The sequence below is a fragment of the Morus notabilis genome, unplaced genomic scaffold, assembly GCF_000414095.1.
Source record: "Morus notabilis unplaced genomic scaffold, ASM41409v2 Scaffold825, whole genome shotgun sequence".
Lineage (NCBI taxonomy): Eukaryota > Viridiplantae > Streptophyta > Magnoliopsida > Rosales > Moraceae > Morus > Morus notabilis.
The window spans coordinates 483,186-495,696 of record NW_010358062.1 but is presented as its reverse complement, the minus strand read 5'-3'; the positions used below and the strand labels follow the sequence as shown (position 1 = coordinate 495,696).

The following is a 12,511-nucleotide window of genomic DNA, read 5'->3' as shown; positions in this document are numbered from 1 at the left end:
CTTCAAAAATAGGGGTCTCAACATAATACAACAATGGATCATGTCGAGCATGCCAACAAACATGGACCTTACTGGGCTCAGGCGTTGATATTGTTGGCCCAAGCACGGCCCAGCCTGACCAACAACACATTTTTGCACAGCCCGCTGGCATTCTAGGTATGGCATATTTGACACGTAAATTATACGGAAATAGTAAGAAATATGTCAATATGAAAAGTTTAAAAAAGTATATAAATCAATTTTTAGTTATAGAAATTAATAGGTCATAACTTGTTAAGTTATGGTTCATAACCAGATAAATTATAGACAAGTTTGTCAAGTTATGGTTCATAATCAGATAAGTTATGGTTCATAACCAGATAAGTTATGGACAATAACTTGTCAAGTTATGATTTATAACCAGACAAGTTATGGACGAAAATAATAATTTGACCCCCCCCCCCCCCCCCCCCCTCAAGGCTCAACTCACATAGAATTCATATTATAATTACGTGAAAATTGGGTTGCTCGTATGTTAGACTTTCTTTATTTCCAATTGCTGTAACTAAATGGAGCAACGTTTAATATAAATTTTAAAATTGACGATAAGTAAATGAATTAATATGAGCTCACATGGATTAGCTCTTTTTGAAACCATCAATTATCTGAATAAAAATTTAAATCTATGAGCGACAACTTTAAGAGCTCATTTAGTTCGTTTATTCAAATTTTTAATTCGAATTGAAATGTGATTTTATGTAAAACAATTTTATTGTAGTAAAAAAATTAGATGTGATTATTTCTGAGAGTTTTTTACTGTAATAAAACTTAAATTTTAAATTCAAATTGATGAAATGAACAGACTTAAAAATTTTCCAAGAAGGAAAGAGCAAATTTTCTAACGCAATCTATAATTAAATTTGAATTCTTAACAGGAAATTATTTCGTGTACATCTGGGTTGACGATAGGCTGAAATGGTGACGTAAACTGATAAACATACTAGTCCAACAAGGAACTATAAGAATATTCTCATACTTAGGTATAAGCCCAAAACCCATGATGTCATTGTGAATTAAAAAAAAATGGTAAAAAACATGGTGTCCCAATTTTTTTTAGAGAGAAAGAGAAAAATAGACTAAGATTTAAGATGAATTAAAATTAATACGTTAATAATTTACATAAGTTAATAAATAGGCTAAATTACTATTTTCGTCCGTAACTTGTCTGGTTATGAACCATAACTTGACAAGTTATTGTCCATAACTTGTCTGATTATGAATCATAACTTGACAAATTTGTTCATAACTTATCTGATTATGAACTATAACTTGACAAGTTATGGTCTATTAATTTTTATAACTAAAAATTGGCCTATATACTTTCTTAAGCTTTTCATATTAGTATATTTTTTATTATTTCCTTTTTTTTTTTTTCCTTGAAAGTATCTCAAATTTATCGTTAGCATAATAGCGTGTAATTCCACACAAACACACTCTCATACTAATAACATTAAAGAGAATGTTTGGCATTTTCCATTTTTGCAGGGAAAAATGGGTTTTTATCTCCTTTTATCATTTTAGAAAAATTGTCTTAGGGCCCCGTTTAATTCGTTGATTCGAGTTGAGATATGATTTTATGTGAGAGCTTTTTACTGTAATAAAAAAGTTAAATGTGATTGTCTCTGAAAATTTTTTACTGTAATAAAACTTAAATTCTAAACTCGAATTAATGAAATAAACAGTGCCTTAGAATTATTATTATTATTTACTTAGATATAGGATTTAAACTCTGTACCTTAAAGGTTAACCGTTAGTCTAGTATAATTTTAATGTAATTATACAAGATTTCACATTAATGTTTTTGGAGAATTGTTAAGGTCTTTCAATATCCTACCACAAAATTTTGATTACTTTTTCTTCTCACAAATTTTTTTTTTTCTTTTGCGGGAGAACAATATTTCCATCATGGTCACATTAGAAGACAACTGCTTTCATTTTAAAATGAGTAAAACCCCAAAAAGAAAAAGCCCAAAAAGAAGCAGAACATTTTGGAGAATATCCAAAAACGTTATGGAATTTGTGAGCATCAACAAATGTGTAAAGTTTTTTGGTCAAAGAAAGCTATAGTTTGTGGGCTTCGCACTGCAAAAACAGCAGTAGAAAATCTAACTATCATCAAGTCGAAAAGAAAAGAAAAAAGGAAAATTCTGACGCACAAAACAAATCCATCTTGACCTCTTGAAATCCCTGATACCCAACAAAGCATTTCTAGTAAACTGATGTCAGGTGAGCTCAAATTCCCTCTACTTTTCCTCCACTTTCCCAGGAAAATCGCTTTTTTTTTTTTTTTTGCCATTATTGAAATTTTGAATAACAGAAAAAAGTAGATCTACTAAACTGTCCGTTGTTTACATTCAGGGATGGTTTCGAGAACAGCAATTGTGTTGTTGATGGGACTTTTTGGTGTGCTTTTTTTGGCCACTCAGTTGCCTCCTCCACATGGTACAGCTTTACCTGATGATCCTCCAATTACTTCTCCAAGAATCAGATTGAGTGATGGCAGATATTTGGCTTACAAAGAAAAAGGGGTTCCAAAGAACACATCAAACTACAAGATCATTATAATTCATGGCTTTGGAAGCTCTAAAGAGATGAATTTTCTGGCACCCCAGGTACAAATATAATGATATATAAATTATAATGAGAAAATGACTTGCATGAAAGTCTAATATATCTACCAAACTTTATGAATGTGAAAATCTATAAGATTACCAAACTTTATTGTGTTCTGGTTTATTAATTTCATGTTGTACAATAAGTGTGGCGACAATGAAGTAAAGTACTTAGTGGCTTAAAATTGGTATATGTTGAATGAGGTGAATCTCACTTTGGTTTAGTTTTCAGGAGCTCATAGATGAGTTGAGAATATATTTCCTGCTCTATGATCGAGCCGGGTATGGAGAAAGTGATCCGAACCCGAGGCGATCAGTCAAGAGTGAAGCACTTGACATCCAAGAACTAGCCGATAAGTTGCTGATAGGATCAAAATTTTATGTGATTGGAGTCTCAATGGGGTCATATTCCACCTGGAGTTGCCTCAAATACATACCAAACAGGTAAAATGATCAACTGCTGGCTTTTTAGCTAAAATTTCTGTTTTTTTATTTTTTTATTTTTCAATGAAGAATTGAGTTCTTTTCAAGATGTTGCTTAAGAGAATCTGAACCACTCTTTTGGTCATTTTAATGATGTAAAATTTTATGAAAGTGATGCCAAAAAAAAAGCCTTAAATTATAGCTTCTTTGGTTTTGTACCACAATTATGTCAAGAACTTTTGCTTACTTTTCTTCAAATTTTTTTTTTTTTTATTATTGGTTAGGTTAGCTGGTGTGGCTTTTGTAGTCCCAGTTGTGAATTATTGGTGGCCTTCACTTCCTCACAATCTGATAAGAGAAGACTACAGGAAAAGACTTGTTCGTTGTGCACTTTTGCTTGCAAATTGTGCTCCTGGACTGCTTTATTGGTGGGTGACTCAGAAATGGCTTCCTTCAACTTCTGTCATGAAAACAAATCCGGTCTTTTTCAACAGCAGAGATGTAGATGTTCTCAAAACAGCCAAAGGATTCCCGATGCTCACTCCGGTAAGAAAAACGACACGCTTGTTATAACAAATTTGTTAAGTGTAAGTGACAAAGATTGTGATTGAAACATCAGGATAAGTTGAGGCAAAAAGGTGTTTTTGATACCCTGCGCGATGATTTTGCGGTGGCTTACAGCAATTGGGAGTTTGATCCGCTGGATATGAGCAATCCGTTTTCGGGGAACCAAAGCTATGTTCACATTTGGCAAGGTTATGAAGATAAGGTTGTGCCATTTCAGCTTCAGAGATATGTTTCAAGTAAGCTCCCATGGATTCGGTATCATGAGGTTCCTGATGGTGGCCATTTGATTGTGCATTACAATGGTTTGTGTGAGGCTATTTTGAGAGCACTTTTGCTTGGTGAAGAAGAAGAACCTCTTGAGTATAGACCTATCATACCCAAGTTTGTGTCTCAAGTGTGCTAGACATTCTTTTCACTGTCTAAAATGTTGATCGTACAGATTGATTTGTCATTGTCCAAAATATTGATTGTGTATATTCATAGTTTTATTTCAATTTTAGGGTAGCTTAATTGTGTTAGACATTCTTTTCATTGTTTAAGATGTTGATTGTGAAGATTGATAGGTTCCTTTTTGTTTTGTTTTTTTTTTTTGTTGTCTTCGGGTATTTATTATTGTAAACTTGTACATTGTATTTAATATTGGAAATTTGGTTCTATATTAAATGTGTGAATTGTATCAATGTTGACTTCCAGATGTTTGTGAGACAGGATTACAGAAATATATACGTATGTCCTCGTTGCAGATTGAAATGGTAAAAGAAACGTACCAGGCAAAATGGGATTAGCCAGAACTATCTACATAAGTTTTATTTATCAAGGATACGAAAGAAGAATTTCTTTACTAAAACTTCGTTCATTTTACCAATTTGAGTTTTCAATTTTAATTTTACTACAGTTAAAAATTCTCATAAAAATTCACATTTAATTTTTTTTACTACAGTTAAAAGCTCTCACATAAAATCATATTTCATTGTTGGATTGCACTTTTCCAGTGACTGAGCTCATATTGAGAACATTAAGTGGGAAAAGCGAAAGAAAAGCATAACAATTTTAGTATTGCTCAGCACAGCCAAAGAAGGATATGGATTTGCAGCAAAAATATCAGCCTTAAGAGGATTTTAAATCAGAGTGACAATTAGAGCGTCAGTTTTGAGGTCATAACTAAACTATGGGAGAAATATACCAGATTTTTCCTTTTCAAAACTTTTATCACCTGAGTAATTTTGTCTCATAGTTTTTCAGATGAATGGTTCTATTCACGTTTTTTTTTTTACTCTCCGCATCCCTCTTCTAAATACACACGTCACTTAATTTTTAAAAAATTAAATTTACTTTTTACACAGTACCCCTATTATTCCAAAACTGTCTTTTACTATTTTTTGAGATATAATCAATTCTTAACCTTTTTTTTTTTGAAAGGCAATTTCCAACTATTTTATTTTTCTTTGCACACCTATCATTTTAATTTAATTTATTACTTTCATATTATTATTTTTTTATCTCTATATATATATTTTTTAAAAGTTTTGGGCATGCATGAATCCTTTTTCCAAACATAAGAAATTATAATTACATTTTTTTAAAAAAAAATAAAGAACACAAATATGAGCATCACGGCGACATACTTATTATATCAATTAAGGCATTGATGAAAAAGGCAAAATGAAAAAAAATAAAAACGATTTTATAAAAAAAAAAAAAAAGAGTACAAAAGATAAAAACAAAATCAACTTTATAAACAACTAAAAAACAAAATGATTCGAGCCCGTTTGGTTGGAGGATTCATTTTCTGATTCGAATCATGATTCATGGTTCGTTATAGTATTTTCTCTCACAAAAAATACACGTAAATCAAAAATGATTATAATCTCATGATTCTAATCTATGAACCAAACGGGCGATTATTTAGAAAAAAATAAACATAAAATGAAAAAAAAAGAAGATAAAAGAAAAATTGTCATACAACAGAAAAGAAAAAATTAAGAATATCTCCATGTAAATTTTTTGAATTGTCAGTTGAAAAATAGGGTTTTATTATAGATTTCAAAAATAATAATAGTTTATACTATGTGGGTGTGTTGAAAGAAAAACTTATATAATTAGTTTCTTATTTGTTTATAATGAAATTCAATTTTTTTTAATTAAGTTTATCATAATTCTCTTTTTTTTGTCATTTTATGCGTGGGTCTTTTTGTCATAAAAAATTTTAATTTAAAGGAGACATATTGAGTGAAAAGGAATATGTGAATAGAACCACAATTTTCATATTTATGTGTTAATTTTTTCTTCATTCTCTCTTTTTTTTTAAAAAAATTTTAGGTGGGGGCATTATTTTTTTGGGCGCCACATATGATATAAGATGTAGATTTGCACGAGAAGTTTGCAGCGAGAAAAGCTTGTGCAGTTTCCTCAAATTTTGTCACCTTATCATTCCAAATGCCTTCAAGGGTTGGCGACGACAACTACGAATACTCATTCTCGAATTAAATATGACAACGTTAAAAATAACTTGCGTATATACCATGGACCCATTTAATTTGTTAATTCGAGTTTTTAATTCGAGTTTAAATGTGACTTTATGTGAGAACTTTTTAATGTAACAAAAAAGTTAGATGTGATTATTTCTAAGAGCTTTTTATTTTTGCTAAACTCGAATCGATAAAATAAACGGAATCTATATTGTGCATATACAGATGTTGATATTCAATCCTTACGTATATAGTTTTCATAAAAGGGACTTTAACAATATATAAAACTATGAAAATTAAAAAATAACTTTGTGTCTTATATATATATATATATATATATGTATAGTCAGATTATAGACAAGCCTCTAATAGGCCTGTTTAGGCCTCTCAGATCTTGTTATAACCATGTAAGGTGATTGTTGTCGCTGCAGGAGTACTAGAGCTATTTGTTAAATACACCTAAATATTATAAACGAGAAAATTTTAATATTTCCAGTAAAATATATAGGAAAATAATGTACAAAAGTAAGATATATCTGTTCTAGAGAATGTTGACACTACAAATTTTACTTTAGCTTCGTAATACACAAATCATCAATCTTCAACAAAAACACTCCTGTCAAAAGCTCTTCAAAATGGAAACTATTCAAAAAGAGTTGTAAACTATTTTATTTTATTATTTTAAAAAAATAAATGCTTGATATTTATTTAGCAGTTGAAAGCATGCACTATGAGAAGAATTAAACAAACGGTGGCTTCGTTCACTTCGTGGATTCAAATTTTCAATTCGAGCTGAGATGTGACATTTTTTGAGAGTTTTTCACTGTAGTAGAAAAAGTTAGATGTGATATTTTCTGATAGCTTTTTACTGTAGAAATTTAAAACTAAAAACTCAAATCGGTAAAATGAACGAGACCAACACATTAAAAGAAACGTAGAAGAAAGGACTATGTAAAATGGCAATTCTGTACTAGCAAAGAAAGTGAGTTTGATGAAATCACTCAGAACAAACTCAAAACCTTAACCAGCTGGTATCAAAAAGACAAATGACAATGCAAAAACAGAAGATCCCACTTATGACTTTATTCATGCATTATAAGCAAGTAAAATGATCGATTATCAGATTTAAAACACAAATCAAAACCAATAATTTATAGTTTAAATCAAAATGATCAGCATTTACTCACAACACAAAATCCCAAGTATTTCAAAATCTAGGTTGACTAAATCAAGAAAGTACTAGTATTTGCACTAAAATTCAAATCAAAACCAACACTTTCTAGATTCCACCAAAATCCCAATTATGTATATACGTATATAATAAAAACACATTTGTCTCACAGTTATTTTCTCAACGAGAAAATGGTTGGAATTAGTAACCATATTCTATGATTAAAATCTCGCAACCATTTCTATAAGTATTCTCCCTATTAGCTGCACAAATTCATTTTGTTTAATGACTTTTGGCAGCAAAGATCTTCAGCATGAACAAGATTCAGCCATCAATATACAATTATAACAATCTTCTACTTAACAGGGATGACACAAATTTGAACGCTTTTCATTTCATTGCTAAGATTGAAGCTTGATAAAAGTCAAGAGTTGAAAAGAGAGTAGTAGCACAACATATAAAATGGCAATATGATTAGAGTAGCGAGGTGAGAAACAAAATAACGGGGAAAGATTCTACAGATCAAAACTCAAAAATACTAATTTATTCGGCTAGTTTTTCTTTTTTCTAAGAGAAAAACTTATTTGTATATGTAGCAAGAAGGGAAATCACTGCGGTCCAGGCCCTCCAAACGTCATTACATGTCCAGATTGACCTCGTACTCCCCAGTCATCAACCTGATAGTAGCGAATATCATCTGAAAACGTTTCGGTATTTTGGGCATCTTCGGGGTTATGAGCCTCATTTACTGTTGTGACTAGCTTACAAAATGCATCCTTGTTAGTGTCTCCATCTAGATAATCGCCAGCACCCATTTCAGGACCATGTTGACCCAGTGGACTGTAAGCCTCTCCTCCCCAATCAACATATGTAGCCAAGTCTTTTAAGCCACTGAATATTTTTGATGGCCAATATCCTACTTTTGAGTAGTTTGGTCCCACTTCAAGCCACCAATTTCCACTTACTTGGTCCTGTCACCATTTAAGAAAACGTATGGTAAGAACAAAGAATGAATATTTACATTCGCTTATTCAAGTTTTTAATTCAAGTTGAAATATTTTTTTCTTTTTAGAAGGTCGGCCCTTATCTCATTCTTTCGGAATGGTGGGCCGATAACTCTTTTTTTGTCGTCCCTTTATTCCATTCCTTCGGAATAGCGGGCCGCTAAGGGAGGGGACCCTTCCCCTCCCCCGAACCCCCTCCCCTTCCCCTTTAGATAGAAGGTCGTCCATTTACTCCATTCCTTGGAAAGGAATGTTGGGACGCTATTCGTTCGTGCTTTACACCCGTGAATCACTCACTGTAGCAAAAAAAAATCATTCTCAATTTACGTGTGTTTTTTGTGAGAGAAAATACTATAATAAACTACGAACCATAATTTAAATCATGACACGAATACACTAACCAAACGCGAGTTAAAAGAACAAAGATATGGGAAAACAAGGCTAATATAATAACAGATAAGCTTACAGTAGGTTGTTTACCCGGTAAACAAACAGCCTCATATCATATATTGGTCCGCCGCGTGTAGAAATTGTTGTAATAATGCTATCTAGAGGTATGTCGGTATTAACAATAACAAACCCCGGGCATTGTGTGTTAAAACAAAATGTTGGACCAGCCTGCAAAATAAATAAATAATTAAATAAAGATGACGTATAAATTTAACTGACAAATTTTATTATCAACAAGTATATTCAACAAATAAAACAGACGAGACTTACTTTAAAAAAACAAAAAAAACAAAAAAACAAAACAAATAGAACAGACGAGACTTACCTTAAAAAATGTGAAGAGCCGAGTTTTAGTGTCACCATATAAACTAGGGTTTACCTGGTGAAAGATGAGAAGTTAAAAATCATAAGCAACAAGTGCTATAGCAAACAAGATATTTTTCCAGCAACATGAACAAGTACAAACCATGACCACTATCTACTTTGTAAAACTAAAGTTAAGAAATCATGTGCCCAGAAATTGATCGCCTTCTTGGAATACATGCAAATTTTAGGTTCCGTTCGTTTCACCGATTTGAATTTAGAATTCGAGTTTTGTTATAATAAAAAGCTCTCAGAAATAGTTACATTTAATTTTTTTGCAACAGTAAAAAAACTCATATAAAGTCACATCTCAACTCGAATCAGCGAAATAAACGGGCCTTAAATAAATTAAACTAGCTAAAATCAGATTAACTAAGAGGCTTACTCACCGTCCACCCAACTTGTATGTTGTCTGATCCGCCTTGGATTGTCATTTGAGCTGAACTGAACTGCGAGTCACTAACACTTGGCTGGTATACGCTGACCATTCCACCACCTCCATTGTACTTCTTTGCAGGTACGGATCTTGTTCGAACGATGGCACGCTGGATAAATTACAATACAGTTATTAAATGAAGAATCGCATCGACTAAATCAAGGCATTCATGCAAGTGTAATTGTCATAGTTGAAAAAAAAAAAAATATATATATATATATATATGAAGATGCTGAATGTGAGAGGTGAAAATAAAAAACTTACATGAAGGCCTGGCCTTTGGACGGTGAGGGGATTGAATCTTGAAGCATATGTGTCTGCAAATAACTTGGCTCTAATGAGATCTTCTTTAGTAGTTCTCCGAATAGGAACTGTTCCAATAGGACAACCTTCACCTTGCAGCCCTATTTTTAATGGTTCGCCGGCCCCTGCTGGTTCTTTGTCAGTGATCTTCTTATTCGGAGATATTGGTGTCGTCTGATCCATAAACCAAATATATATTTTGTTCATGTCATCATGATATATAACTTTGCATATGCAAAAGGTGCTTATCAAATTAATTAGCAAAGAAAAAAAAATATTTGGGTAAGAAGAAGAACAACAAACACCTCATAATGATAAGTGTGGTTCTTCAGCAATGGATGATCAAAAGCCGGCTGTTTGTAGAAATCAACACAATCATAGATATCTCCACTTTCAGTCTGCACATGTACAAAGAAAGTTATGTCAAGTATGATTGAAAGAGTTCATACCTTTATTTTCGTGAGAATAAAGGGTATATATCTAAAAAAAAATAAAGAAGAAATATTGTTTATACCCAAAAAAAAAAAAAAAAAAATAGTTATGATTTTCAATTGTCAGAGATTGCTATGAACTACTGAATAAAAACGTTAATCATATGTCAGAGACATAACTCAAAATCGGGAGTTTGTAATTATCCCACGTCAAAATAAGGCATAAAATATGATTATTTAGTAGTTTTCGAAACCGACAACTATATCAAAGTTCCCCGCAATTTTGTAGTAAAAAGTTTTTAACACAATAAATTGATTTTCAAAGCAATTGCAACATTTCTAACGTTCTGATTATTAATTTTCTTAAGATTTTAGTAAAATTAAGGATATGATCCGAAACTACAAGAGAATCAGAATCCGATCAAGAAGAGATAAATAGATGAAAAGATTTACTTTTATAGTCTTGAGTGCTGGCTTATTCAAAAGCTTAAGTTGCTTTTCAATTTCCAAATCTTCTTTCCTTGATAATTTCCTGTTGCCTCCTTCAACTTTTCCATAGCAACAAAAGCAACACAATAGAACTGCGAAAAGTAGGATTGATCCTCTGATTGCCATGGATTGGTGTGATCTGTCGCAAAATTACATGAACAAAAAAATATTGACGAAAAAAATAAATCCAATAAAAGTTTTGTACACACAGAAACGTGTATCTGCTATGTAATACACAAAAAATATGAACTTGAATATGAGTGCCTATTGCAAAAATACAATTGTTTAGGTAAATTAAAGCCTTAAAAAAAACTAAGGAATATCAAGAGTTTGGAACGGTGTTTTCTTCTATTATGTGGCTCAAAAGAAGAAATTTAAAATATAAAAACCATAAACCTTGAAACCATATATATTGGACAAGTTCATGAACAAAAACAATCTGCACGAAGATTTTGGCATGAAAAAACAGGAAATTAGAGAAAATCAAATACCTAGTAGGCAGCCAATATATGTTATGAGATGAGTTTATGGACGCCTTGCTTGTATATACGCACATATATATAGTGGCCTCTTATGGTGCTATATATGGTATTACATATTCTATCAATAAAAAAAAATAAAAAAAATATATATATATGGTATTATATAATTTGTGTTAGTAATTAATTAAGATTTAATGCTAATAATCCTTTCAAAATTTTGCAAGCTTAGAACAATTTCATAAATGTTAATTATATTTGCTTTCTATAGGAAACCTTAAGTAGGAAACTACATCTGTTGTTCTTTATTATCCTCCCTTTTATTCCCTCATTTTAGTTTTCCTACTTTTTTTCGTTCAAAGGAAATCTTAATCAAATATGAGTTTGGATACGTGAATGTCAAAGGCTTATACTAGTTAGCGGGTACTGATGCTCGTAATAGGTTTCCCAAAAAAATAAAAAATAAAAATGAAAAGCAAACTTTAATAAAAAAAAGGGTGGGTTGTACGCAGAAAAACAAATCTTTTATATTATTTTATTAGTTTCTTATAGCTTTTTTTCCTCTCTTAAGAGAATAATTGTATGCTTATATTTGTTTTATATTTTTTTTATTTATGCACAAGTTTTACATTTTTCTTTAATTTTAGTTTATAAATTTTGTTTTTATTTGTGTCCCACTTTTTAGTGTTAGTACGGACATGAATTTATGCATGCATATACAAAAACAGATCAGAAATCAGAAAGAAGACAAACAGAGGAACAATAAAACATAATTGAACAATATAGATCGTTAATAAAAAAAAAAAAAAATGTATAGGTTCACAGATGATGGATAGGTAGAGATGTCAACAGTTGAAACGCGTGTAGTGATATTGACAGGGTATTGCCTAATTTACTGATGAAAATATATATAATATGAGTAATTATATTTGCAGCCTAAAATTTTCATGATGTACTCAATAATTAATACTCTTTTAATAAACATTTGAAAATTTTATCCTTTTATAGATATAATCTTCATTATATCTGTTGACGGTCGGTTTTCGTCAACAAAAGTGCACCAGATTACCTTGCGGTGGCCCGTTGGGTTACCGGTTTAAAACTTATAATTTAACTGAGTATTCTAGAGTTTGTGTTGATGTTTTGGATGTACTGTGAAGAGAATTTGATATTGTGTGTTTATGAAAGTAAAAACGCACGGAAATTTTATAGTGGTTCACCCTTATGAAGAAATAGCTACATTCAATGTATTGTATTTCTCTCTTTTGTTCCTTTT

General features: G+C 31.3%; 2 protein-coding genes across 2 annotated transcripts; one reads left to right on the top strand and one right to left on the bottom strand.

Moving 5' to 3' along the window:
• Positions 1 to 2,105: 2,105 nt before the first annotated feature.
• On the top strand, positions 2,106 to 4,054 carry LOC21405170. Its single transcript, XM_010091534.2, has 5 exons — positions 2,106 to 2,265; positions 2,398 to 2,651; positions 2,884 to 3,095; positions 3,359 to 3,620; positions 3,694 to 4,054. The coding sequence occupies exons 1-5, from the start codon at positions 2,259 to 2,261 to the stop codon at positions 4,042 to 4,044; spliced, it is 1,086 nt and encodes a 361-aa protein (XP_010089836.2). The 5' UTR covers positions 2,106 to 2,258; the 3' UTR covers positions 4,045 to 4,054.
• A 3,834-nt stretch (positions 4,055 to 7,888) lies between these two features.
• LOC21405169 lies at positions 7,889 to 10,882 on the bottom strand. Its single transcript, XM_024161261.1, has 7 exons — positions 10,721 to 10,882; positions 10,133 to 10,234; positions 9,798 to 10,010; positions 9,487 to 9,642; positions 9,060 to 9,113; positions 8,765 to 8,902; positions 7,889 to 8,251 (listed from the first exon to the last, which is right to left on the bottom strand). Exons 1-7 carry the CDS (start codon positions 10,880 to 10,882, stop codon positions 7,889 to 7,891), a joined length of 1,188 nt encoding a protein of 395 aa, XP_024017029.1.
• Between the last annotated feature and the right edge of the window lie 1,629 nt (positions 10,883 to 12,511).

What these genes read in the sequence shown, in the direction of transcription:
- LOC21405170 (XM_010091534.2), top strand. An exon ending in TGAATTTTCTGGCACCCCAG is followed by an intron (nt 2,652 to 2,883) that starts GTACAAATATAA and finishes TTTAGTTTTCAG; the next exon opens with GAGCTCATAGATGAGTTGAG. An exon ending in GATTCCCGATGCTCACTCCG is followed by an intron (nt 3,621 to 3,693) that starts GTAAGAAAAACG and finishes TTGAAACATCAG; the next exon opens with GATAAGTTGAGGCAAAAAGG.
- LOC21405169 (XM_024161261.1), bottom strand. Translation starts at nt 10,882, where the DNA reads ATGGCAATCAGAGGATCAATCCTACTTTTCGCAGTTCTATTGTGTTGC. An exon ending in ACATACAAGTTGGGTGGACG is followed by an intron (nt 9,114 to 9,486) that starts GTGAGTAAGCCT and finishes ATCTTTCACCAG; the next exon opens with GTAAACCCTAGTTTATATGG. An exon ending in GGCTCTTCACATTTTTTAAG is followed by an intron (nt 8,903 to 9,059) that starts GTAAGTCTCGTC and finishes TTTATTTTGCAG; the next exon opens with GCTGGTCCAACATTTTGTTT.